We start from the raw sequence: 24,851 nt of genomic DNA, 5'->3' as shown, positions 1-24,851 counted from the left end.
GCTCCCTCTCTGTCTCCCTCTCTGGCTCCCTCTCTGGCTCCCTCTCTGGCTCCCTCTCTGTCTCCCTCTCTGGCTCCCTCTCTGGCTCCCTCTCTGGCTCCCTGGAGCTGCTCCTCGTAGTACAGTAGTTGGTCCACTTCAAAGCCATCACTGGGCCTCTCCACCAGGCTGCTGAGGGCCTGTCTGATGCTCCCCTCATCCTCCTGCCTCTCCCTGGCTCCCTTCAGGTAGTTATACACCCTCTGGAAGACGGTTAGACCCAGCCGACGGGACACTGACCTGGGACAGAGACAGGGAGAGAGACCGGGTGTCAACTCTGTCCACTAATCACACTCATCAGCCTGACATTGGCTGACATTTTGACAGTTTAAATGTTGTCCCGGCTCCCATAACATGCTCTCTGTGTAGAGTGATTTGATGTGATTACAGGAGGCAGGAAATTACATTGAACTTGTACTTCAGTGAAATATCATGCTAAACATTTGCATGGTGTGCACCGTGGGCAACCTCAAGCTAATCAACCTCGTGCTTCTCCACCTGCATTGCTTGCTGTTTGGGGTTTTAGGCTGGGTTTCTGTACAGCACTTTGAGATATCAGCTGATGTACGAAGGGCTATATAAATAAATTTGATTTGATTTGATTAATCTTGAACAGAACCAGGACGATTGTTGCTAAAGCAGGTGAACAGACGTATCCAGACAGAATAACAGCACTTGGCATTTACATTTTAGTCATTTAACAGACGCTCTTATCCAGAACGACTTAAAGTAGTGAGTGCATAAATTCTTTGTACGGTTCCCCCGTGGAATGTACCCACAACCCTGGGGTTGCAAGCTCCCTACTCTATCAACAGAGCCACACAAGACCACAAATAGACCACTCTTGTACCCGTTAGCAACAAGAGTAGTCCATTTGTCCCTGTATGCTTACACATAATGCATAATGGATGCTGTGAGAGATAGAGTATTACTAAACCTGTCTGTCCAATAGAATGGAAAAGCATAGTTATTTCATCACATGGAGACATACAGTGTCACTAGCCAGTGCTAAGCTGCCTAAGTGTCTGTGTGTGCTGTCATCAGTGGGTGTTCCGTTGCCATGGAGCTGGCAGCAGGAAAAGAGCAGGTCCATTGGGGCGGGCCTCGTGAATTTAACGAGGATGTGGGTTCAAGAAACTCCTGGTAATCATATACTCAAGTCCACATCTTCCACTAGGAGACAACACAACTACAACAGTCCAACACATCAGACACTAAATGAACCGTTTCTAATGCCCAGAACACATAGTACTGGGTTGTCATGGGACAACTGTCAAGTCTCTATTGAGATCTGTTGAGATTCACTGCATTGTTTTCTGGAGACGTCACAGTCAGAGAAAACGGACATTTAGAAAATACATCTGATCCTTCCTGTCTTCCCTGGACGCCTTTTACCAGATACTATTTTTGGAGTTAATATTGTGATGTAAAGATGAATGTCTACTGTACTTTGGTTTGTCCAGTTATCTGATAATGGTTCTATCAGGTCTATAAATCTGGTGAAACCTTTATCCCAGAGAAATGAACCATTAGGATCTCAGATGGGACTTTATGGATGTTCTGGGGTTGTCTGGGAGAGACGAAAGCCCAGAAGCGTAATTCATTTTCACCTAAAAGTACCATCACATTTGGGGCTATATGGTATTGTTGTCTATAGTGATCTTGGAGATGACCCTGGGGCCTCAGACAAAGCTTCAGATCAACAAAAATGTGTTTGGTTGGCCATAGTTGTATGTTCAGAGTTTTCTGTCCATAGCTCAGTTGAGTGTTCATAGTTGTGTTCATTATTTATTATTTTAACAGGGAGTCCCATTAAGACAAAGGTCTCTTTCAGAAGGGAACCCTGCAACTTACAATTATACACAATTTATACACTAGAAAATACCCCAGAGAATACACCAGAAAATACAAAATAAACAGCTTTAAAAAGTTCAAGAGAATACAAAAATACACTGAAGGAAAATAATCACAGTTCTCAATCAGCAGAGAGGTTCTCAATCAGCAGAGAGGTCCTCAATCAGCAGAGAGGTCCTCAATCAGCAGAGAGGTCCTCAATCAGCAGAGAGGTTCTCAATCAGCAGAGATGTCCTCAATCAGCAGAGAGGTTCTCAATCAGCAGAGAGGTTCTCAATCAGCAGAGAGGTCCTCAATCAGCAGAGAGGTCCTCAATCAGCAGAGAGGTCCTCAATCAGCAGAGAGGTCCTCAATCAGCAGAGAGGTTCTCAATCAGCAGAGAGGTTCTCAATTAGCAGAGATGTCCTCAATCAGCAGAGAGGTCCTCAATCAGCAGAGAGGTCCTCAATCAGCAGAGAGGTCCTCAATCAGCAGAGAGGTCCTCAATCAGCAGAGAGGTCCTCAATCAGCAGAGAGGTCTTCAATCAGCAGAGAGGTCCTCAATCAGCAGAGAGGTCCTCAATCAGCAGAGAGGTCCTCAATCAGCAGAGAGGTCCTCAATCAGCAGAGAGGTTCTCAATCAGCAGAGAGGTTCTCAATCAGCAGAGAGGTTCTCAATCAGCAGAGAGGTCCTCAATCAGCAAAGAGGTTCTCAATCAGCAGAGAGGTTCTCAGTCAGCAGAGATTCTCAATCAGCAGAGAGGTTCTCAATCAGCAGAGAGGTTCTCAGTCAGCAGAGAGGACCTCAGTCAGCAGAGAGGATCTCAGTCAGCAGAGAGGTTCTCTGTCAGCAGAGAGGTTCTTAATCAGCAGAGAGGTTCTCGATCAGCAGAGAGTCTGTAGCAACAGATGGGGCTATAAGTCTGTAGCAACAGATGAAATTCCAGAGCTATCCATCCTTCTTAACATTATAAGTGTCCTCCGAAGGCTGAAGTTAAGTTTAGCAATAAATGTGTAATTTAGCTTTGTCTTTTTCTTAGAGAGAATATGCAGGCCTAGCAAATGCTGTCTCATTATTATAATTCCATTCTAAGTCATCTCTGGTTTACGGCTTCCTATGGAACAGATAGAAGATAGAAACAGCTAGGATTGTGAGAGGATTGATAGTCCTCTCTGAGGTATTGTTGCAGAGGCACAAGGGAGCCTAGTGAGTGTTAGAGTCTCTCCCTCTCTCTCTCCCCTCTCTCTCTTAACAGAAGTGTCTTGTATAGACTGAACTGGGCCTCTCTTTATATGATTCTTGGGGCAGGCATTCTGAGACACGGCAGTGAGCAGGTGGACCAATTCCAAATCTTCCTCCAGTCAAGATGAAGTGAGTGTCACCCTCTGGACGGTGACTGTCCCCACGAGGCAGAACTTTCACTCTAGAGGTGGCAGCTACCACTGTGTCAGCAGGGTCTCCACTGTGTCAGCGGGGTCTCCACTGTGTCAGCAGGGTCTCCACTGTGTCAACGGGGTCTCCACTGTGTCAGCAGGGTCTCCACTGTGTCAGCAGGGTCTCCACTGTGTCAGCGGGGTCTCCACTGTGTCAGCGGGATCTCCACTGTGTCAGCGGGGTCTCCACTGTGTCAGCGGGGTCTCCACTGTGTCAGCGGGATCTCCACTGTGTCAGCAGGGTCTGCACTGTGTCAACAGGGTCTCCACTGTGTCAGCAGGGTCTCCACTGTGTCAGCAGGGTCTGCACTGTGTCAGCAGGGTCTCCACTGTGTCAGCGGGGTCTCCACTGTGTCAGCGGGATCTCCACTGTGTCAGCGGGATCTCCACTGTGTCAGCGGGGTCTCCACTGTGTCAGCGGGGTCTCCACTGTGTCAGCGGGATCTCCACTGTGTCAGCAGGGTCTGCACTGTGTCAACAGGGTCTCCACTGTGTCAGCAGGGTCTCCACTGTGTCAGCAGGGTCTGCACTGTGTCAGCAGGGTCTCCACTGTGTCAGCAGGGTCTCCACTGTGTCAGCAGGGTCTCCACTGTGTCAACAGGGTCTCCACTGTGTCAGCAGGGTCTCCACTGTGTCAACAGGGTCTCCACTGTGTCAGCAGGGTCTCCACTGTAAGACTGATGATAGGAGAGGGGCCATGCGTATTGCGTACACACCAACACCCTGCGTGAGTTGTCATACCCACAACTCATCTGATCGTTTACGATTGATGGAACTGTATAATCTAATTCATCTGATTGTTTACGATTGATGGAACTTTATAATGTAATTCCATTTTTGAGGCTCTGTGATAGCAGACATCTTTACTACAGAGTAGATTATTTTGGTCCCTCTCCACCATCTCCTTCTCCCTCTCTCTCTTCCTCGCTCCTCCTCTCTCCACCATCTCCTTCTCCCTCTCTCTCTCCTCCTCTCTCCACCATCTCCTTCTCCCTCTCTCTCTCCTCCTCTCTCCACCATCTCCTTCTCCTTCTCTCTCTCCTCCTCTTTCCACCATCTCCTTCTCCCTCTCTCCTCTGCGCACCTCCTCTTTCCACCATCTCCTTCTCCCTCTCTCTCCTCCTTTCTCCTCCATCTCCTTCTCCCTCTCTCTCTCTCGACCACTCTCCACCATCTCCTTCTCCCTCTCTCTCTCCTCCTCTCTCCACCATCTCCTTCTCCCTCTCTCTCTCCTCCTCTCTCCACCATCTCCTTCTCCCTCTCTCTCTCTCGACCACTCTCCACCATCTCCTTCTCCCTCTCTCTCTCCTCCTCTCTCCACCATCTCCTTCTTCCTCTCTCTCTCCTACTCTCTCCACCTTTTCCTTCTCCCTCTCTCTCTCCTCCTCTTTCCACCATCTCCTTCTCCATATCTCTCTCCTCCTCTCTCCACCATCTCCTTCTTCCTCTCTCTCTCCTACTCTCTCCACCATTTCCTTCTCCCTCTCTCTCTCCTCCTCTTTCCACCATCTCCTTCTCCATCTCTCCTCCGCGCTCCTCCTCTTTCCACCATCTCCTTCTCCCTCTCTCCTCCATCTCCCTCTCTCTCCTCCTCTCTCCTCCTCGCTCCACCATCTCCTTCTCCCTCTCTCTCCTCCTCGCTCCTCCTCTCTCTACCATCTCCTTCTCCCTCTCTCTCTCCTCCTCTCTCCACCATCTCCTTCTCCCTCTCTCCTCCTCGCTCCAACATCTCCTTCTCCCTCTCTCTCCTCCTCGCTCCTCCTCTCTCCATCTCCTTCTCACTCTCTCTCTCTCCACCATCTCCTTCTCCCTCTCTCTCTCCTCCTCTCTCCACCATCTCCTTCTCCCGCTCTCTCTCCTCCTCGCTCCTCCATCACCTTCTCCCCCTCTCTCTCCTCCTCTCTCCTCCATCTCCTTCTCCCCCTCTCTCCTCCATCTCCTTCTCCCTCTCTCCTCCACGCTCCTCCTCTTTCCACCATCTCCTTCTCCCTCCCTCTCCTCCTCTCTCCTCCTCTCTCCATCATCTCCTTCTCCCTCTCTCTCTCCTCCTCGCTCCTCCATCTCCTTCTCCCGCTCTCTCTCCTCCTCGCTCCTCCATCACCTTCTCCCCCTCTCTCTCCTCCTCTCTCCTCCATCTCCTTCTCCCCCTCTCTCCTCCATCTCCTTCTCCCTCTCTCCTCCACGCTCCTCCTCTTTCCACCATCTCCTTCTCCCTCCCTCTCCTCCTCTCTCCTCCTCTCTCCACCATCTCCATCTCCCTCTCTCTCTCCTCCTCGCTCCTCGCTCCTCACTCCACCATCTCCTTCTCCCTCTCTCTCCTCCTCGCTCCTCCTCTCTCCACCATCTCTTTCTCCCTCTCCTCCTCTCTCCACCATCTCCTTCTCCCTTTCTCTCCTCCTCTCTCCACCATCTCCTTCTTCCTCTCTCTCTCCTACTCTCTCCACCTTTTCCTTCTCCCTCTCTCTCTCCTCCTTGCTCCAACATCTCCTTCTCCCTCTCTCTCCTCCTCGCTCCTCCTCTCTCCACTATCTCCTTCTCCCTCTCTCTCTCCTCCTCTCTCCACCATCTCCTTCTCCCTCTCTCTCCACCATCTCCTTCTCCCTCTCTCTCCTCCTCTCTCCACCATCTCCTTCTCCATATCTCTCTCCTCCTCTCTCCACCATCTCCTTCTCTTCAGTTGACCTTTACAGTCCCTACATTGAGACACAACTTTGGCTCCTTTCATTTGTAAACAAGCGGGGATCTATTTCCTCTCTACAGAGATAATGTTTTTTCCATACACAAATTTAAATATGCAACATTTTGACTATGACTATGATGAATAACAAAAATCGGAGCCCAAATATTGAATGGTACAAAAATATTTGATAAATCAAAATGATTCTAAATAGCCTCTTGAGGAGCTGGGGAGGGCTATGGATGAGCATGTTCTCAGTACATGTTTTAAATGTGGTATATATCTGAAAGTGAACAGCCCTCAAAAATGTGACTAATGGTGTGTGTGCATGTGCATGTGTTAATGAGAGTTGTCAGTCAATGATGCACACTCAATCAAACACACTCTCTTTCTCTCTCTTTCTCTCCCGTTCTTATGTTCTCGTTCTCTGTATCTCTTTCTTTCTCTCGCTCCCTCTCGTTCTCTCCCTCTTGTTCTCTCTCTCGTTCTCCCCTCTCGTTCTCTCATTCTCTCTCTCTCTAACACACACAGTAAGTGGCGCTAATCAGCATCCCTCCTCCTCCTCCTCCTCCACCAAAACAACCCAACAGAAACTCTTGCATCAGCATCAAAGCTTACCTCTCTATTCAGCAATCAAGAAATGGCCCCCTTCTTCAGCACTTAACAACAGACAGAGGAAGTCTAAGACGGTGAGCCTGATGGATTCCCTTCACCGTAATAAAGGCCTCTTACTGAACATCTATCACAACATAATACTGTCATAACAGGCCATGGCAGCTCATGACAACCCAGCTATCTGTTGTTGTAAATTGCAAAACATTTGATTTGCTTATTGTGCTAGTGCATTGACTTGATAGGTATAAACATTTCCCATAACACCAGAATAGGATTGTTCCAATGATGAACAGAACATTAGACTGAGGAGGGTTTGCTTTCAGCAGGTTCCCAAAGGTTCTCATGTACACAGAGTCAGACACAGTGGGCTTAAGCCTGCGTTTAGATGAGAGGTACAATCAAACATCCTGGAGCCAAGAGAGCCGTGGTGACAGATTCTGTTGCTGTAAATTGCTACCTGTTCTCCTGTCCTCCCTCCTTCCCCTCCCTTCATCCTCGCTCCCTCCACCCCCCTCTTATTCCTGGGCCTTTATGAAGCGGCAGCTCTGAGGGATCTGACAGGGTCTAATTCTCTCTCCCACAGGAATTGGGCTTCTGTTATTAATACACCAGCACCAGTCTCATCATGGGAGCATGGAGCTGAGAACTCACACTGTGTATGTGTGTGTTTAACAGAATACTACTGTCGCTGTGTGAAAAGGAAAGTGTGTCCTGCTTGACGAGTGGGGCTGTGTTTTCCAGGTAACAACCTCTTGCAGCTTCACTTAGCCCAAACTCCAAACCCATCACTTCACTTAGCCCAAACTCCAAACCCATCACTTCACTTAACCCAGACTCCAAACCCATCACTTCACTTAGCCCAAACTCCAAACCCATCACTTCACTTAGCCCAAACTCCAAACCCATCACTTCACTTAACCCAAACTCCAAACCCATCACTTCACTTAGCCCAAACTCCAAACCCATTACATCACTTAACCCAAACTCCAAACCCATCACTTCACTTAGCCCAAACTCCAAACCCCATTACTCCACTTAGCCCAAACTCCAAACCCATCACTTCACTTAGCCCAAACTCCAAACCCATCACTTCACTTAACCCAAACTCCAAACCCATCACTTCACTAAGCCCAAACTCCAAACCCATCACTTCACTTAGCCCAAACTCCAAACCCATTACATCACTTAACCCAAACTCCAAACCCATCACTTCACTTAACCCAAACTCCAAACCCATCACTTCACTTAGCCCAAACTCCAAACCCATTACATCACTTAACCCAAACTCCAAACCCATCACTTCACTTAACCCAAACTCCAAACCCATCACTTCACTTAGCCCAAACTCCAAACCCATCACTTCACTTAGCCCAAACTCCAAACCCATCACTTCAATTAGCCCAAACTCCAAACCCATTACTTCACTTAACCCAAACTCCAAAACCATCACTTCACTTAACCCAAACTCCAAACCCATCACTTCACTTACAGTTACGTATTTATTATGTCTGTCTGTCTGTCTGTCTGTACAGGAGAGTAGTGTTGTGGAATAGAGGTGAGGTTTGGGCCCCTGGGCCAGCAGCACCGTCAGGCCCTGCCACTCCCCTTCTCACCCTATCACACATCCACCTCACTGGGCAGACAGCAGAGGGATGGGCCCCTCTCCCACAGCGACACCAGGCTGATGTGATATCCATATTGATGTGCAGCAAAGATCGATGGATAGGACAACAAGAGGGTGGATGGATAGAGAGGCCACAGGCAGACAGGGAAACAGACTCTGCCTGGAGGTGAGATTCATCCTACTTTCATTTAAAACTTCAATGCTGAGTGTATTGAACATTTTAAAGTTTGCTGTTGCCAGTATGTGCAGGGATGGAAATGAAGTTAGCCAGCTCTTTAGCTGAAGTGAATATACAGTGTTGTAGTTTCTGATCACAAGTTAGGCTTTTCACAGGATAATTAACATAATTGTTCAGAGTTAAAAAATACTTTTGAGTTTATCGTCACTTAAAGAAATCAAATCAAATCAAATGTGAAGTCAGGTGAAAGGAGAGGTTCTCATACTCACTCAGTCATGCGCTGAATCCTTGTCTCAGCCATGGTGCTGTTGATGACTGGAGGCCCCATGGGGACCCACTGGCCCTCTTCTGGCACTGCTTCAGCCACTGTAGAGGAAATTGTGATTATTGGGGACCTGCATGGGCAATTCATTCATTAAAAATACAGCTAAATGTAAGGCTTAAACTGATATTTTTCGTATTTACATGATTTCATAATTTTGTGAGCAATCTTCTGATATTTTTTAATATGCTCAGATTTAGTATAAAATGAAAGCAAATTGTAAAGGAGCTCCTTGGTCTGTGACAATCACTTCCTACGTGACAAAATATAGAAACAAAACAACAATGATCTCTGTTAGTTCAAGAGTATCCATCACAACCTCGCATCCCCCCCACACACACCACATCTGTTCTCATCGACTGTGGGATTGTGATGGTATCTCTGCCCTTGTCTATCTAATCACAGTAAATCATGCTGTGTGTCATCTTGTCTCCACTCAGATGAAATACTGCCAGAGTGCAGGGAGAGTTGTTGGTACCATTGTCATTTAGAGAGGTGATAGGTGAGAGAAGAAGACATCAACACAACACATGGTCACTTTTAGAGAAATACACAACTCATTTACATTCAGGTAAAGTAGTAACTTGATTTATTTAGCCTTTTGTTTCATTGTTTGAACTGGAAAAACAGGAAATGGTCCTGGCACACTTCCGGTCAGATGCAAATGTATTTTAATAGTAGCTGAGCTTTCATTCAGTCGAGATTCATCTGAGCAAGCCTCCAGCACCTTCACTAATCAGTTTTGGGTGTGTGGTTATTCTCTTCCTTATTTACATGAAAGTTTGAAATCATTGTCACCAAGGCAGCACTTACTGCGGCACTTCCACAGTGGGTTGGAAGAAAGTTTCTCATTGTATGTTTCCAGACTTATCTAGGCCAATATTAAATAAAAGCTGCTGCTGACAGTAGAGCTTCACCACAGGTGAGCAGGCAGAGAGGCGGTGTCTAGGAGCTGCCAGTATCTGACATGAGGTTCCATGGTTCACTGGGCCAGATAAGAGTGTGTGTGTACATTGTGAGTGACACGGGAGATTGAGTGTGTTTGAATCGGAGTAAGTCATTATTTGTAAGAAGAGAGAAATAATGAGAGGGATAGAATACATGGATAAACATGCATTCCTTTCCATTCTCTGTGGATTAAACATGCATTCCTTTCCATTCTCTGTGGATTAAACAGGCATTCCTTCCTTTCCTTTCTATTCCACCAGACCACTGTTGCTCTCCACCCCCTTCCCTGTTTAAGTAAACACCATGGAGGGATACATAGAGTGTAGGGCTTCAGCACAACCTGTTAGAGAGAACACCCACCTGTCAGAGCTCAAAATATGCAAATGAACACATCAACCTAAGAGGACAGCAACAGTTAAGCAATAAGGCCAGAGGGATGTGGTATATGGCTAATATACCACGGCTATATTGGCCATATACCACAATCCCCCAAGGTGCCTTATTGCTATTATAAACTGGCAGTAAAAATAAATGTTTTGTCATATCCGTTTCATATCCGTTTTGTCATATTCACCATTAGAATATCAACTGAGTACAGCTGAATATACTGGGATTTTTGCTTGTTTTTAGCTAGTTTTCCTAGTGCTTGGACACACAGGAGTAACTAGTCTGTCTGTTGTTAGTGACAGAACAGACAGTAATCTAGTGCTTGGACACACAGGAGTAACTAGTCTGTCTGTTGTTAGTGACAGAACAGACAGTAATCTAGTGCTTGGACACACAGGAGTAACTAGTCTGTCTGTTGTTAGTGACAGAACAGACAGTAATCTAGTGCTTGGACACACAGGAGTAACTAGTCTGTCTGTTGTTAGTGACAGAACAGACAGTAATCTAGTGCTTGGACACACAGGAGTAACTAGTCTGTCTGTTGTTAGTGACAGAACAGACAGTGATCTAGTGCTTGGACACACAGGAGTAACTAGTCTGTCTGTTGTTAGTGACAGAACAGACAGTAATCTAGTGCTTGGACACACAGGAGTAACTAGTCTGTCTGTTGTTAGTGACAGAACAGACCGTAGTCTAGTTCTTGGACACACAGGAGTAACTAGTCTGTCTGTTGTTAGTGACAGAACAGACAGTAATCTAGTGCTTGGACACACAGAAGTAACTAGTCTGTCTGTTGTTAGTGGCAGAACAGACAGTAATCTAGTGCTTGGACACACAGGAGTAACTATTCTGTCTGTTGTTAGTGACAGAACAGACAGTAATCTAGTGCTTGGACACACAGGAGTAACTAGTCTGTCTGTTGTTAGTGACAGAACAGACAGTAATCTAGTGCTTGGACACACAGGAGTAACTAGTCTGTCTGTTGTTAGTGACAGAACAGACAGTAATCTAGTGCTTGGACACACAGGAGTAACTAGTCTGTCTGTTGTTAGTGACAGAACAGACAGTAATCTAGTGCTTGGACACACAGGAGTAACTAGTCTGTCTGATGTTAGTGACAGAACAGACAGTAATCTAGTGCTTGGACACACAGGAGTAACTAGTCTGTCTGATGTTAGTGACAGAACAGACAGTAATCTAGTGCTTGGACACACAGGAGTAACTAGTCTGTCTGTTGTTAGTGACAGAACAGACAGTAATCTAGTGCTTGGACACACAGGAGTAACTAGTCTGTCTGTTGTTAGTGACAGAACAGACAGTAATCTAGTGCTTGGACACACAGGAGTAACTAGTCTGTCTGTTGTTAGTGACAGAACAGACAGTAATCTAGTGCTTGGACACACAGGAGTAACTAGTCTGTCTGATGTTAGTGACAGAACAGACAGTGATCTAGTGCTTGGACACACAGGAGTAACTAGTCTGTCTGTTGTTAGTGACAGAACAGACAGTAATCTAGTGCTTGGACACACAGGAGTAACTAGTCTGTCTGTTGTTAGTGACAGAACAGACAGTAATCTAGTGCTTGGACACACAGGAGTAACTAGTCTGTCTGTTGTTAGTGACAGAACAGACAGTAATCTAGTACTTGGACACACAGGAGTAACTAGTCTGTCTGTTGTTAGTGAAAGAACAGACAGTAGTCTAGTGCTTGGACACACAGGAGTAACTAGTCTGTCTGTTGTTAGTGACAGAACAGACAGTAATCTAGTGCTTGGACACACAGGAGTAACTAGTCTGTCTGTTGTTAGTGACAGAACAGACAGTAATCTAGTGCTTGGACACACAGGAGTAACTAGTCTGTCTGTTGTTAGTGACAGAACAGACAGTAGTCTAGTGCTTGGACACACAGGAGTAACTAGTCTGTCTGTTGTTAGTGACAGAACAGACAGTAGTCTAGTGCTTGGACACACAGGAGTAACTAGTCTGTCTGTTGTTAGTGACAGAACAGACAGTAATCTAGTGCTTGGACATACACAGGAGTAACTAGTCTGTCTGTTGTTAGTGACAGAACAGACAGTAATCTAGTGCTTGGACACACAGGAGTAACTAGTCTGTTTGTTGTTAGTGACAGAACAGACAGTAATCTAGTGCTTGGACACACAGGAGTAACTAGTCTGTCTGTTGTTAGTGACAGAACAGACAGTGATCTAGTGCTTGGACACACAGGAGTAACTAGTCTGTCTGTTGTTAGTGACAGAACAGACAGTAATCTAGTGCTTGGACACACAGGAGTAACTAGTCTGTCTGTTGTTAGTGACAGAACAGACAGTAATCTAGTGCTTGGACACACAGGAGTAACTAGTCTGTCTGTTGTTAGTGACAGAACAGACAGTAATCTAGTGCTTGGACACACAGGAGTAACTAGTCTGTCTGTTGTTAGTGACAGAACAGACAGTAATCTAGTTCTTGGACACACAGGAGTAACTAGTCTGTCTGTTGTTAGTGACAGAACAGACAGTAATCTAGTGCTTGGACACACAGGAGTAACTAGTCTGTCTGTTGTTAGTGACAGAACAGACAGTAATCTAGTGCTTGGACACACAGGAGTAACTAGTCTGTCTGTTGTTAGTGACAGAACAGACAGTAGTCTAGTGCTTGGACACACAGGAGTAACTAGACTGTCTGTTGTTAGTGACAGAACAGACAGTAGTCTAGTGCTTGGACACACAGGAGTAACTAGTCTGTCTGTTGTTAGTGACAGAACAGACAGTAATCTAGTGCTTGGACACACAGGAGTAACTAGTCTGTTTGTTGTTAGTGACAGAACAGACAGTGATCTAGTGCTTGGACACACAGGAGTAACTAGTCTGTCTGTTGTTAGTGACAGAACAGACAGTAATCTAGTGCTTGGACACACAGGAGTAACTAGTCTGTCTGTTGTTAGTGACAGAACAGACAGTAATCTAGTGCTTGGACACACAGGAGTAACTAGTCTGTCTGATGTTAGTGACAGAACAGACAGTAATCTAGTGCTTGGACACACAGGAGTAACTAGTCTGTCTGTTGTTAGTGACAGAACAGACAGTAATCTAGTGCTTGGACACACAGGAGTAACTAGTCTGTCTGTTGTTAGTGACAGAACAGACAGTAATCTAGTGCTTGGACACACAGGAGTAACTAGTCTGTCTGTTATTAGTGACAGAACAGACAGTAATCTCGTGCTTGGACACACAGGAGTAACTAGTCTGTCTGTTGTTAGTGACAGAACAGACAGTGATCTAGTGCTTGGACACACAGGAGTAACTAGTCTGTCTGTTGTTAGTGACAGAACAGACAGTAATCTAGTGCTTGGACACACAGGAGTAACTAGTCTGTCTGTTGTTAGTGACAGAACAGACCGTAGTCTAGTTCTTGGACACACAGGAGTAACTAGTCTGTCTGTTGTTAGTGACAGAACAGACAGTAATCTAGTGCTTGGACACACAGAAGTAACTAGTCTGTCTGTTGTTAGTGACAGAACAGACAGTAATCTAGTGCTTGGACACACAGGAGTAACTAGTCTGTCTGTTGTTAGTGACAGAACAGACAGTAATCTAGTGCTTGGACACACAGGAGTAACTAGTCTGTTTGTTGTTAGTGACAGAACAGACAGTGATCTAGTGCTTGGACACACAGGAGTAACTAGTCTGTCTGTTGTTAGTGACAGAACAGACAGTAATCTAGTGCTTGGACACACAGGAGTAACTAGTCTGTCTGTTGTTAGTGACAGAACAGACAGCAATCTAGTGCTTGGACACACAGGAGTAACTAGTCTGTCTGTTGTTAGTGACAGAACAGACAGTAATCTAGTGCTTGGACACACAGGAGTAACTAGTCTGTCTGTTGTTAGTGACAGAACAGACAGTAATCTAGTGCTTGGACACACAGGAGTAACTTGAGCAATTTCTTCAAATATCAAATGGAGAACTTGAAAATAGAGGCAAAATAAGTGCTTTTTTGACTTGTTTAGAAAGAAGGGAGCTTGACAGGAAATGCTTTGAATGGTGTTGTGGTGAGCATGCTGGACGGTGAGAGAGGAGGATTTACACCTACCTATAGAACACACAACATCAGCGTGTTCAACACGTCAGGAGGAAGAACCCTAATAAGGTATAGAGAGGATGTAATGCAGGGAAAACATCCCAGCCCTATCCAGACATCCATACGAAGGTAAGCACATCAGATATAGCTACTCTAGCACCGGTAAACAGCAGCACAGTGAAAGACCTGATCAATGCTCCAACCAGACAGGCTCTCAGCCCACCACAGGCCTTCCAGTACAGTTAATGTAGGAGTGTGTTCACGGTGTGGAAACACATCAATATCCTTAACATCGGTAGGCTGCAGCTACATCAATTACCACTGCAGAGCACTTGTAACCTGGTTTCTCACTACTCTGCTACCATTAGGACAAGTCCATCGACCCCCTGCGTGGTGTGCTCTAACTCACCGCTGAGCTCTCCTTCCAGAACCTGCTCCATGTGTCTCATCATGGCCTCCAGGTCGCTGTCCTGAGGAACAACAAAGGTCAGAGTTCACACTCAGTTATCGTTTATTATATTTACAGCTGTTTAACTTGGCATTTTGATGTAAATGACAGGGTCAAACGGTCAACACATGTGCTGGAGTATCCTGAGTATGTTTCACCGGTATAAAACAAACCTAGAGAATCATTTGAGCAGGTGTCCAAACAGTCCAACTACACACAGAGAGGTAGTGGATCTCAGGAGATGGAGGTCAGTGAGCTGAGCCGTACAACAACAACAAGCACACAGCAGCTCTCTCAGGGATTCCCCGACCCTGTCAGATATGTCAGGTAGGGGTTCCGATCCCTTCCCCCTACAGACAGCAACAGCCAATCACACTGTCTGTATAGACCCCACATCCCAGCATCCCCATCTCTCCGTGGCCCCCAGGGCACCACACCACCACGGCACCGCTGCTGAGGAGAAATGCAAGCATCAGCCATGAGACATCTTTCATCTTTCAGCTGTCAGATTGTCAGAAGGAGCTCCTCTCCGTGGCGTCACATGACAATGTCTCCATTGATGAGGCTCCAAGGGGCCAGGAAACAGCAGCTGCTGCATAGCCTCAGTGTGTGTTAGACCCTGGCTGGACTCTCCTGGGTACAGCATTGTGATGTGTGCCACATCCATGTAACAAAGGAGGGGAAAGAGGGAGTCACCCCCGTTACCCTGCGTTACTGTCATCCAACAGGACGGCGTGGAGAAGATGAGTGAGTGTTTGGATGAAGCCACACTGGCACCATCTCAGAGGTGAGGTGAAGCGTGCAGTGCCCTGCTATACAACTAATGAATCTGTGGGAAATGTGTCTTCATCTAGGAGGACCAACCTGTACAAGCAGGGAGTCCATGGTTAAGAGAGAACTAGTCTAAACCATTTCTCCTCCACTGGATTCACTCTGACACCACCACAGCTGAAAGGCTACATCCAACTACCTGCCCTGTGTGGTAGCAGAATCACAATGAGTTAGGGAACGTTGATAAATAAGATGTTTTATTTACTTAATAATGCTTATGTGAGATATTTATCATTAGGATGTCTTCTTTTTGGATGATACTGTTGGCAGTTTGCAGTTATCCCTTCTCTGCTAGGGCTCAGTTACTTGGGGCCCAGAGAGGAGAGAAGTCAGGTTAGTCTTATCTGTGAATGTGTCTGTAACTTTTCCTAAACCATGTGAAGGGATGGTGTGATTAAAGGGGAACCAGTTAGTTGGCTCCACAATGTCTGTGTGCCAGTCACTCCTCTCCGTGAGCTTGTCCAGGAGGGCTTGTATTTTTGATGTATCTAGAATTGACAATTGATATATGCCATTGGATGAGGTAATGTTTTGGTAATAGGAAGTACCAAGAACGAGAAGTAGAACCTCATTTTAGGAGAGCAAACTGAATGATAATTTATAGCTAATGCTGTCTGGCTATGGGATACTCCTCTCTCAAGTAAAGTCTTCCTTTGTAATGTTCCTAAGATCTGTTATTTGTCATGTGAGTTGAGAGGGGTGTCTCTTGGCTATAAATGATACTAAGAATTGTTTCGTAAGCACTCTCAGAGAATTCATTTATAGACACTGAATTGATCTGAGAGTCAAACAGGGCTATGGTGAAGCTCATATAATTAAATATGGACTTTATGATATAACTCTGAATTGTGTGTGGTTTGCTCTCTCATGATTTGGTAATACAGGAAATGTCCACGACACATACTTATCTCTGGCAACACACTCATTTACCAACTCCCAAAGCTGAATTCTTCTTTTTCATTTGCTCGCTTTGTTCTTTTCTACCTTTCTCCTTTCTCCTGTCCTTTCTCCTGTCCTTTTCCTGTCCTTTCTCCTGTCCTTTCTCCTGTCCTTTCTCCTGTCCTTTCTCCCAACAGTGACAAATAGTTTGAATCTAGCTTGGCCTTCCTTCTCTCATGGTGCAGTGGGAAGAGATTGGGTTGCAGCCTTGAGATATCCCCTCATGTGTGTCGGGGGAAAGAGGGAATATATTTTTTCTCTGCAGGGGGGTAGAATGCTGAATGAAAATCATTGCGTAACTAAATTAAGAATGAACTAACTTCTCTCGGTTTGATGCAGTCAAGACTGGTATTATGTAATCAGATGGGATGATAAATAACTAGCAAGAAGTTAGTCTACTAGAGCGAGTTAACAGTACTTGCCATCTCTCTGTGTCTTTGTCTCTCTCTGTGTCTCTCTCTCTCTCTGTGTCTCTGTCTCTCTCTGTGTCTCTGTGTGTCTCTTTGTCTCTCTGTATTTCTGTGCCAGCTCCCATGTCACTCACATTGCACACACAAACACACCCACAAAGCCTCTCCCCTGCTCCCTAGCACCATGCTCTGTTTGTCTCCCTTCCTCTGCTCTGGTTAATAAAGTACAACAACAAAATGTTTTTCTACTACTTCCCTTACTCGGATCGGACCTGGTGTGGACCGGGTGAATGTTTTAAAAATGAATTGTGTCCACCTGGGAAAGCTCCGCGTCCATTTCAAAACAGGCCCTCTAAGGGCCATCAGCATTTATTCTCATCATTCAGATTATACAAATTCAAATCATGAAGTGTTTAATGTGATGTGATTTGGATTTAATTTGCATTGATATCAGAGTGATTAGAGGGACAATAGAGCGCTGAGTACCAGACCATTCATTAGCAACCTGACAGCCGTTAGTGAGTTGGGTACCAGCAATGCATCAGCATCATTCATGTAGGCTTACAGAGCGCAGAATAGAAGGAGAATACCGTGACTCAGTGGCAGTAGTGATGCATGGGTAAAATCACTGGGGAAGCCCACACCCTCAAAAAGATCCATATTATGTGTTGTGATAATTGCATTGTTTGCTCTATAACCTGCTAGTTCACATGCCTTGCCACAGTGATACACAGGCCTAAAGGCCGAGACAACAAGAAGACACAGTGGCAGAATAGATTCAACCACACCTTTGTTTTATCACAAATCTGGAGAGCAACCTCTGTCTAGTGAAGTCCACAAAGCATATTGCATGTACAGTAACAGACAGTTACATGACCTACAGCAAGGTAAAGCAAGTTAATGTTCCCAACATTTTTGGACCACTAAACAACTATTGCTTTAGAACCACAGAGTTACCGCAAGTCGCAAAGAAAACAGGAGCCTCCACTGTTCCAGCACCATTTCAACATCATCAAATCACCTCTGCTTAGTCTAATAGAGTGACAACTAAAAGATACCAAAAACAATTTAGTCCAATCAATGTAAGCTAAATATGATGTGGCTGTCCATGGTTCTGATTTGTGTGTGTGTGCGTTCATGCAAGTAGAAAAACATGTTGACTCACCCTACTTGTAGAGAAATGCCAATGCCATCCTCCTCTCTTTCATGTGGATGAAACAGTCTATCACTCTGTCATACAGTACACGCTTTTATTATTTGTTGTCCTAGGCTACCTGGCTAAAATGCTTGCTTACTAGCCTAACTTCTATTCATGGGAAAAGTTAGAACTACTTCAATCTTCTTAGGACCAGGTGGCCCGCTAGCGGGACAAATTGCTGTGAAACTGGAGAGCACGCAATTCAAATAAATAGTCAGAAATATTACGGATTTTAAACATTTATGTACATATAAGTGTCTTATATTGGCAGAACACTTACATTCTTGTTAATCTAACTGCACTGTCTGATTTACAGTAGCTATTACAGTGAAAACATGCCATGTGATTGTTTGAGGATGGCGCCCCACATCACAGGTTCATACATTCACATACAACGATTAACTATTCACTTACTTTGTCATCCAAAGGGTCCCAGCTATAACATGTAGTGTCGTTTTGTTAGATAAAATCCTTCTTTATATCCCTAAAAGTCCTTTTAGTTGGCGCCATCGATTTGAGTAATCCACTCGTTCAACTTGCAGAGAAAGGAATCCGAAAATCTACCCCTAAACTTTGTTTCAACAAGTCAAAATACATTTCTATTTACTCCTCAGACACCCTAAAATGTAATCAAACTATAATATTTATTTTGGAAAGAAGTATATTCAATAGGAAACTGATTTTAGCAGTCTTCATGGCGCGCGCAAACATGAATTTCCAAGACTGTCCCTCTACTAAAACTGATATTTCTTATTCGTTTTTGAAGTTACACGCCTGAAACCTTGAACATAGACTGCTGACACCCTGTGGAAGCCATAGGAATTGCATCCAGGGAGCTAATTGTCAATATGACCTTTCTCTTGCATTTCTAAGAGGATGTTCTCTCTCTCAAAAAAAGTCAGCTTGGTTTTTCTTCTACCATATCTATTATGTGATATTCTCCTAAATTATTTAAACATTTCTACAAACTTCAAAGTGTTTTCTTTCTAATGATATGCATATCCTGGCTTCAGGGCCTGAACTACAGGCAGTTTACTTTGGGCATGTCATTCAGACTGGAAGTGGAGAAAAAAGGGGCCTATCCCTAAGAAGTTCATTGGCCTTCTACATCTAGCTACATATTGAACTTCCATCATCTCAGGCCAGGGGCACAACAATGTATTAATTAATGGTTGGATCAGAAGCACCATTATAGTCATTGGCCGGGTACAGAGAATTAAGTAAAAGCACAACTCCAAATCCTTATCTCAGTCTAGGGTTTGGCGGTTTACAGTTTTTTGTGATATACCGGTATTGATGCACGGACCTGTTTGGGTTTTTACTTTACCTTCTATAACGGTATTTTAATGTTTGGTTTGTTAAATGTTAAACACAGTGTGTAACGTCCATTTTTATAGTTTACTTCGCTACTTGAGTCATCTCTCTCTCCACAATGCTTTCCACACAGACCTAGCCCCGCCCCCTGTCACTCAAGGAGTGCATTTGTTTTTCCTCGTCCAGGAGACACATACAGTCTGCATGGTCAATGCAGCAAATGCAACAATGTTGACAACAATGATGCAGTTGTCACTTTGCATCTTAATATAAATCTACTAGCATTCTATAATTACACTATTAGCTTGTGTTTCTTACATCTGCAAACAGCTAGTTTGTCTTTTCTTAGCAAGTTGTTCCTAAATCTTGTTAGCCGCAATCGCTAGCTAGCTAATAAATGTGTAATTAGATGTGTAATTTAAATGTGTAATTAAATGCGTAATTAGCTATACAGCCTGATAATACCAGTGATGGTGTAGACCTAAATCAGCAACAGTGTCTTCTAAATTAAAGAGGTAAACGCAAGGCAAGAATATGTTAGCTACATGAAGTAGCTAAGAAAAAACACTCAACGTAGCCAAAGATAATAGGTCCCCTAGGAAACACATTTGTCACGCCCTGGTCTAAGTATTTTGTGTTTTTCTTCATGTATTGGGTCAGGCCAGGGTGTGGCATGGAGTTTTTGTATTGTGGTGTGTTTTGTCTTGGGGTTTTGGTGTGTATGTATTTGGGATTGTAGCTAGTGGGGTTATCTAGCAAAGTCTATGGCTGTCTGGAGTGGGTCTCAATCAGAGGCAGGTGCTTATCGTTGTCTCTGATTGGGAACCATATTTAGGCAGCCATATTCTTTGAGTTTGTCGTGGGTGATTGTCCTTAGTGTCTTTGTTCCTGTCGCTGTATTTAGTTGACAAGTATAGGCTGTTTCGGTTTTCATTACATTTTATTGTTTTGTAGTGTTTTGTTTTGTGTTTATTCGTATTTACGTTTGTTTTCATTAAACATGGATCGCAATCTACATGCTGCAGTTTGGTCCGACTCTCCTTCACCACACCTAGAAAGCCGTTACAACATTACTTCCTACCCTGTCACAATAACTCATCTCTTGCATTTTCATTCGTTGTCATGTCAAACAACACTAAGCCCACTATTATATTGTAACTATATCATTTGGATAGATATTCTATTTCCATGATTCCAACAGTTAACCCAAGTGTTTTGCTCTAAATTGCAAGTCAAATTGCAACATTTGGTTAAAAATAAGGCCCAGATTGCTTGCCAATATCATGCAGCCCTACGTGACAGTATGGAAATGATCTCAAATGCAGAAATTGATGACAATGATGACTTTTTGGGGGCTGAAGTTGAATTGAACAGTATAAAACAATCAGAATGGAGAAAGACCCATTGAAATCCCTTAGAATGTATGTGTTGCCAACCTAGAGTCACACACTACTCATAAAGCGAATTTAGAACATTTATTATTAAACATAATACCATCAATGTTTTTTAAATAACGTGATATATCATTTTGGCCTTATCGCACAGCCCTATCTCAGTCCATGACTAATTTAGGAAAGGGACAATTTTAGCTTGCTGGCTAGCTAGCCACCGGAGGACAACAACACAACGAGATGCAACAATTCAAGATTTTCTGTCAATGATTTATGCTCTCAATGGGATTTGATAAGAGTGACACAGTCTTTTTGGTGCGCCAGGACCATTCACATTTGAGCTCAGTTTAGCTCAACGCTGATTGGCACATTTTTGATACTTTTTTTGTCAAGGCAGGCCAAACACTGGCTGGCTTCCCTTGCCTTCAATGCTACGGGCGGCATCAATGTCATACTTATTTGGACCAGACAGCATCAGAAAGATGGCTTACACGTAGAGAGACAGAGGGACACTGTTTCGCTCGCTCGGATGCTTTCTCCTGTGAGATACATTCAGCCTCTTGCGAATTGATGGAACATTCTGAAACACAGGTGAAAGATAAAATAATTGATGTTTTTTCATTTTGTTCTTGGTCATTTGTTCGGGGAAGCCTGGCTTCCCTTTTGGCATCCATGAATGCACACCACTGCTCAACGGTCACATGGAATTTGACTGCGGGCATGACAAGAACCCTAGATGGTCTTGCCATAATAAAAGTTATGGTATTAAATGTATAAGATATTAAGGTTAAAATACTGATACTGACAAATGTACAGATGAGAAATTTCCTGCAAAATACCAACTAGTAGTGTATTTGAGTTTTAAAAAGGCTTCTAAAGTGTGTAATTTCTACTTAGAAATGTCAGACTTGATATACTCGGACGAAAAATGTATCAGCACCTACAAAAATGTCCATTAATTAAAATCCACATAATAATTCTGATTTCCTTTTGCTGCAGGATTATTCTCCTGCTGTAGCACACTGGCTCAAATTAAGATCCTACATCTGTACAGTATATCCTGTGTCAGGGACTTGTTATCAGAAGTGTTCTATTACTAAATGAGCTTGCAGTCTGGCTAGAGAAGCCTCAAGTCTCATAAGGTTTTGTATTGTGTTGTATTGTGTTGTTGTGTTGTGTTGTGTTGCAATGTATTGTATTGTGTTGTATTGTATTGTATTGTATTGTCTAATAAGCCTGCAATTAGTAGGGATTAGATTGATCTGAACAATGTGGGATCATTACATTTCCATAATGCTGCATACGGGAGTTTGGATCCACAGCACAGCACATTAACACTCATTAACTACACAGTGAGGCTCGTAGCCTTGGGCAAGGTCTGGTGCTATCATTGTAGATGTAGGTCTTAATTTGATCACTCTTTTGTTACTGAGAATGCAAACTTGTAGTGTGTTTAAGGTTTAAAAAGGCTTCTAAAGTTTGTAATTTCCACTTTAAAATGTATCAACTCCTACAAAAAATGTCCATTCATAATAATCCACATAATAATGAACATTTCCTGTTGCTGCAGGATTATTTTCCTACTGTAGCAAACTGGCTCAATTTAAGATCCTACTGTACATCTGTAAGTGAATCTAATATCAACCTATAAAGACCAAATATGTAAACCACTTCTGTTGTATTTATGACCAGGACAAGCAGAGGGAATTACCACCATGCTAATGTGTGTTTTGAATATATTTATCATGCTAATCCAATGATGTGTGTGTGTGTGTGTGTGTGTGTGTGTGTGTGTGTGTGTGTGTGTGTGTGTGTGAAATGAAAGTCCTCACACACCAGGACTACAAAGCCGGGAATCCCTGGGTAAAACCATAGAGTCTCATCCTGCCAAGGCGCCTCTTGGCATCTGGCCACAGAGGAAAATTACTCTCTGAATTCACATTGTTCTCATTTGGATTTCTCCAATGATGATTAGTGGTTGGCTTTTGTGCAACTCTGGATAGGAAAAACCTGAGAGCCAGCAGAGCCAAACTGATTCAAATATTATCTCACTGATAAAGAGGCAAACACTAAAGTGTGCCAGTGAACAATGCTCCAAAATGCCCCGAGCCCTCTGAGCCAGCCCTCACAACAGACACATTTATCCCCCTGAGCCAGCCCTCACAACAGACACATTTATCCCCCTGAGCCAGCCCTCACAACAGACACATTTATCCCCCTGAGCCAGCCCTCACAACAGACACATTTATCCCCCTGAGCCAGCCCTCACAACAGACACATTTATCCCCCTGAGCCAGCCCTCACAACAGACACATTTATCCCCCTGAGCCAGCCCTCACAACAGACACATTTATCCCCCTGAGCCAGCCCCCACAACAGACACATTTATCCCCCTGAGCCAGCCCTCACAACAGACACATTTATCCACAGTCTCCAGCACAGGACTATTGAACAGTAATCCCTCCTGAATCCCCACCCAGATGCACCACCACTACAGAATACAAACCAGAGCATTAGAAGAGGCAGAAGTAAAGAATAGAAGGGTTCAGAGCTGTGTTCCATGCTGTGTGGCCCCGCCCCTCATAATCTGCCAATCATTTTGAATGTATTCAATTCATTGGTGCAGACAGTAAATCAAGCCTTCTCTCCTGTGTCAAGACAGACACATAGTCAATCAAGCCTTCTCTCCTGTGTCAAGACAGACACATAGTCAATCAAGCCTTCTCTCCTGTGTCAAGACAGACACATAGTCAATCAAGCCTTCTCTCCTGTGTCAAGACAGACACATAGTCAATCAAGCCTTCTCTCCTGTGTCAAGACAGACACATAGGCAATCAAGTCTTCTCTCCTGTGTCAAGACAGACACATAGTCAATCAAGTCTTCTCTCCTGTGTCAAGACAGACACATAGTCAATCAAGCCTTCTCTCCTGTGTCAAGACAGACACATAGTCAATCAAGTCTTCTCTCCTGTGTGAAGACAGACAGTCAATGGAGACTAGCTAGCTGCATCAGGACTACGGGGAGAGGGTGCTAGCCACATCAGTGTTGGTCAGGGATGTTAAAATAGAGATCTATGCACTTCAGACGTTTTTCATTCTGTGATTTTCATTCTCTTTCCACAAACACAAGGCTCATAAGAGTTCATGAAAGTTAAGCTTCCCAGATGTGGCAATGAATGTTCCCATTCATAGTAATGGAATGTCTGTCTGTCTTCACACAGGAGAGAGGACTTGATTAACTATCTGTCTGTCTGTCTTCACACAGGAGAGAGGACTTGATTAACTATCTGTCTGTCTGTCTTCACACAGGAGAGAGGACTTGATTAACTATCTGTCTGTCTGTCTGTCTTCACACAGGAGAGAGGACTTGATTAACTGTCTGTCTTCACACAGGAGAGAGGACTTGATTAACTATCTGTCTGTCTGTCTTCACACAGAAGAGAGGACTTGATTAACTATCTGTCTGTCTGTCTTCACATAGGAGAGAGGACTTGATTAACTATCTGTCTGTCTGTCTTCACACAGGAGAGAGGACTTGATTAACTATCTGTCTGTCTGTCTGTCTTCACACAGGAGAGAGGACTTGATTAACTATCTGTCTGTCTGTCTGTCTTCACACAGGAGAGAGGACTTGATTAACTATCTGTCTGTCTGTCTGTGTTCACACAGGAGAGAGGACTTGATTAACTATATGTCTGTCTGTCTTCACACAGGAGAGAGGACTTGATTAACTATCTGTATGTCTGTCTTCACACAGGAAAGAGGACTTGATTAACTATCTGTCTGTCTTCACACAGGAGAGAGGACTTGATTAACTATATGTCTGTCTGTCTTCACACAGGAGAGAAGACTTGATTAACTATCTGTCTGTCTGTCTTCACACAGGAGAGAGGACTCGATTAACTATCTGTCTGTCTGTCTGTCTTCACACAGGAGAGAGGACTTGATTAACTATCTGTCTGTCTGTCTTCACATAGGAGAGAGGACTTGATTAACTATCTGTCTGTCTGTCTTCACACAGGAGAGAGGACTTGTTTAACTATCTGTCTGTCTGTCTTCACATAGGAGAGAGGACTTGATTAACTATCTGTCTGTCTGTCTTCACACAGGAGAGAGGACTTGATTAACTATCTGTCTGTCTGTCTTCACACAGGAGAGAGGACTTGATTAACTATCTGTCTGT

At 44.3% G+C, this 24,851-nt stretch overlaps 1 protein-coding gene across 1 annotated transcript in view; it reads right to left on the bottom strand.

The window, feature by feature from the left end:
• nek11 (NIMA-related kinase 11) overlaps positions 1 to 24,851 on the bottom strand; it is a 146,701-nt gene that overhangs the window by 54,855 nt on the left and 66,995 nt on the right. Inside the window, exons 14-16 of the mRNA XM_031803379.1 lie at positions 14,547 to 14,607; positions 8,670 to 8,766; positions 25 to 279 (exon numbers count right to left, since the gene is read on the bottom strand). Of these exons, the coding sequence (XP_031659239.1) occupies positions 25 to 279; positions 8,670 to 8,766; positions 14,547 to 14,607 (413 nt within the window). The remainder of the gene's footprint in view (positions 1 to 24; positions 280 to 8,669; positions 8,767 to 14,546; positions 14,608 to 24,851) is intronic.

Source organism: Oncorhynchus kisutch, linkage group LG2 (assembly GCF_002021735.2).
Source record: "Oncorhynchus kisutch isolate 150728-3 linkage group LG2, Okis_V2, whole genome shotgun sequence".
NCBI lineage: Eukaryota > Metazoa > Chordata > Actinopteri > Salmoniformes > Salmonidae > Oncorhynchus > Oncorhynchus kisutch.
The sequence above is the reverse complement of the archived record's forward strand: the minus strand, read 5'-3'. Positions and strand labels throughout refer to the sequence as shown.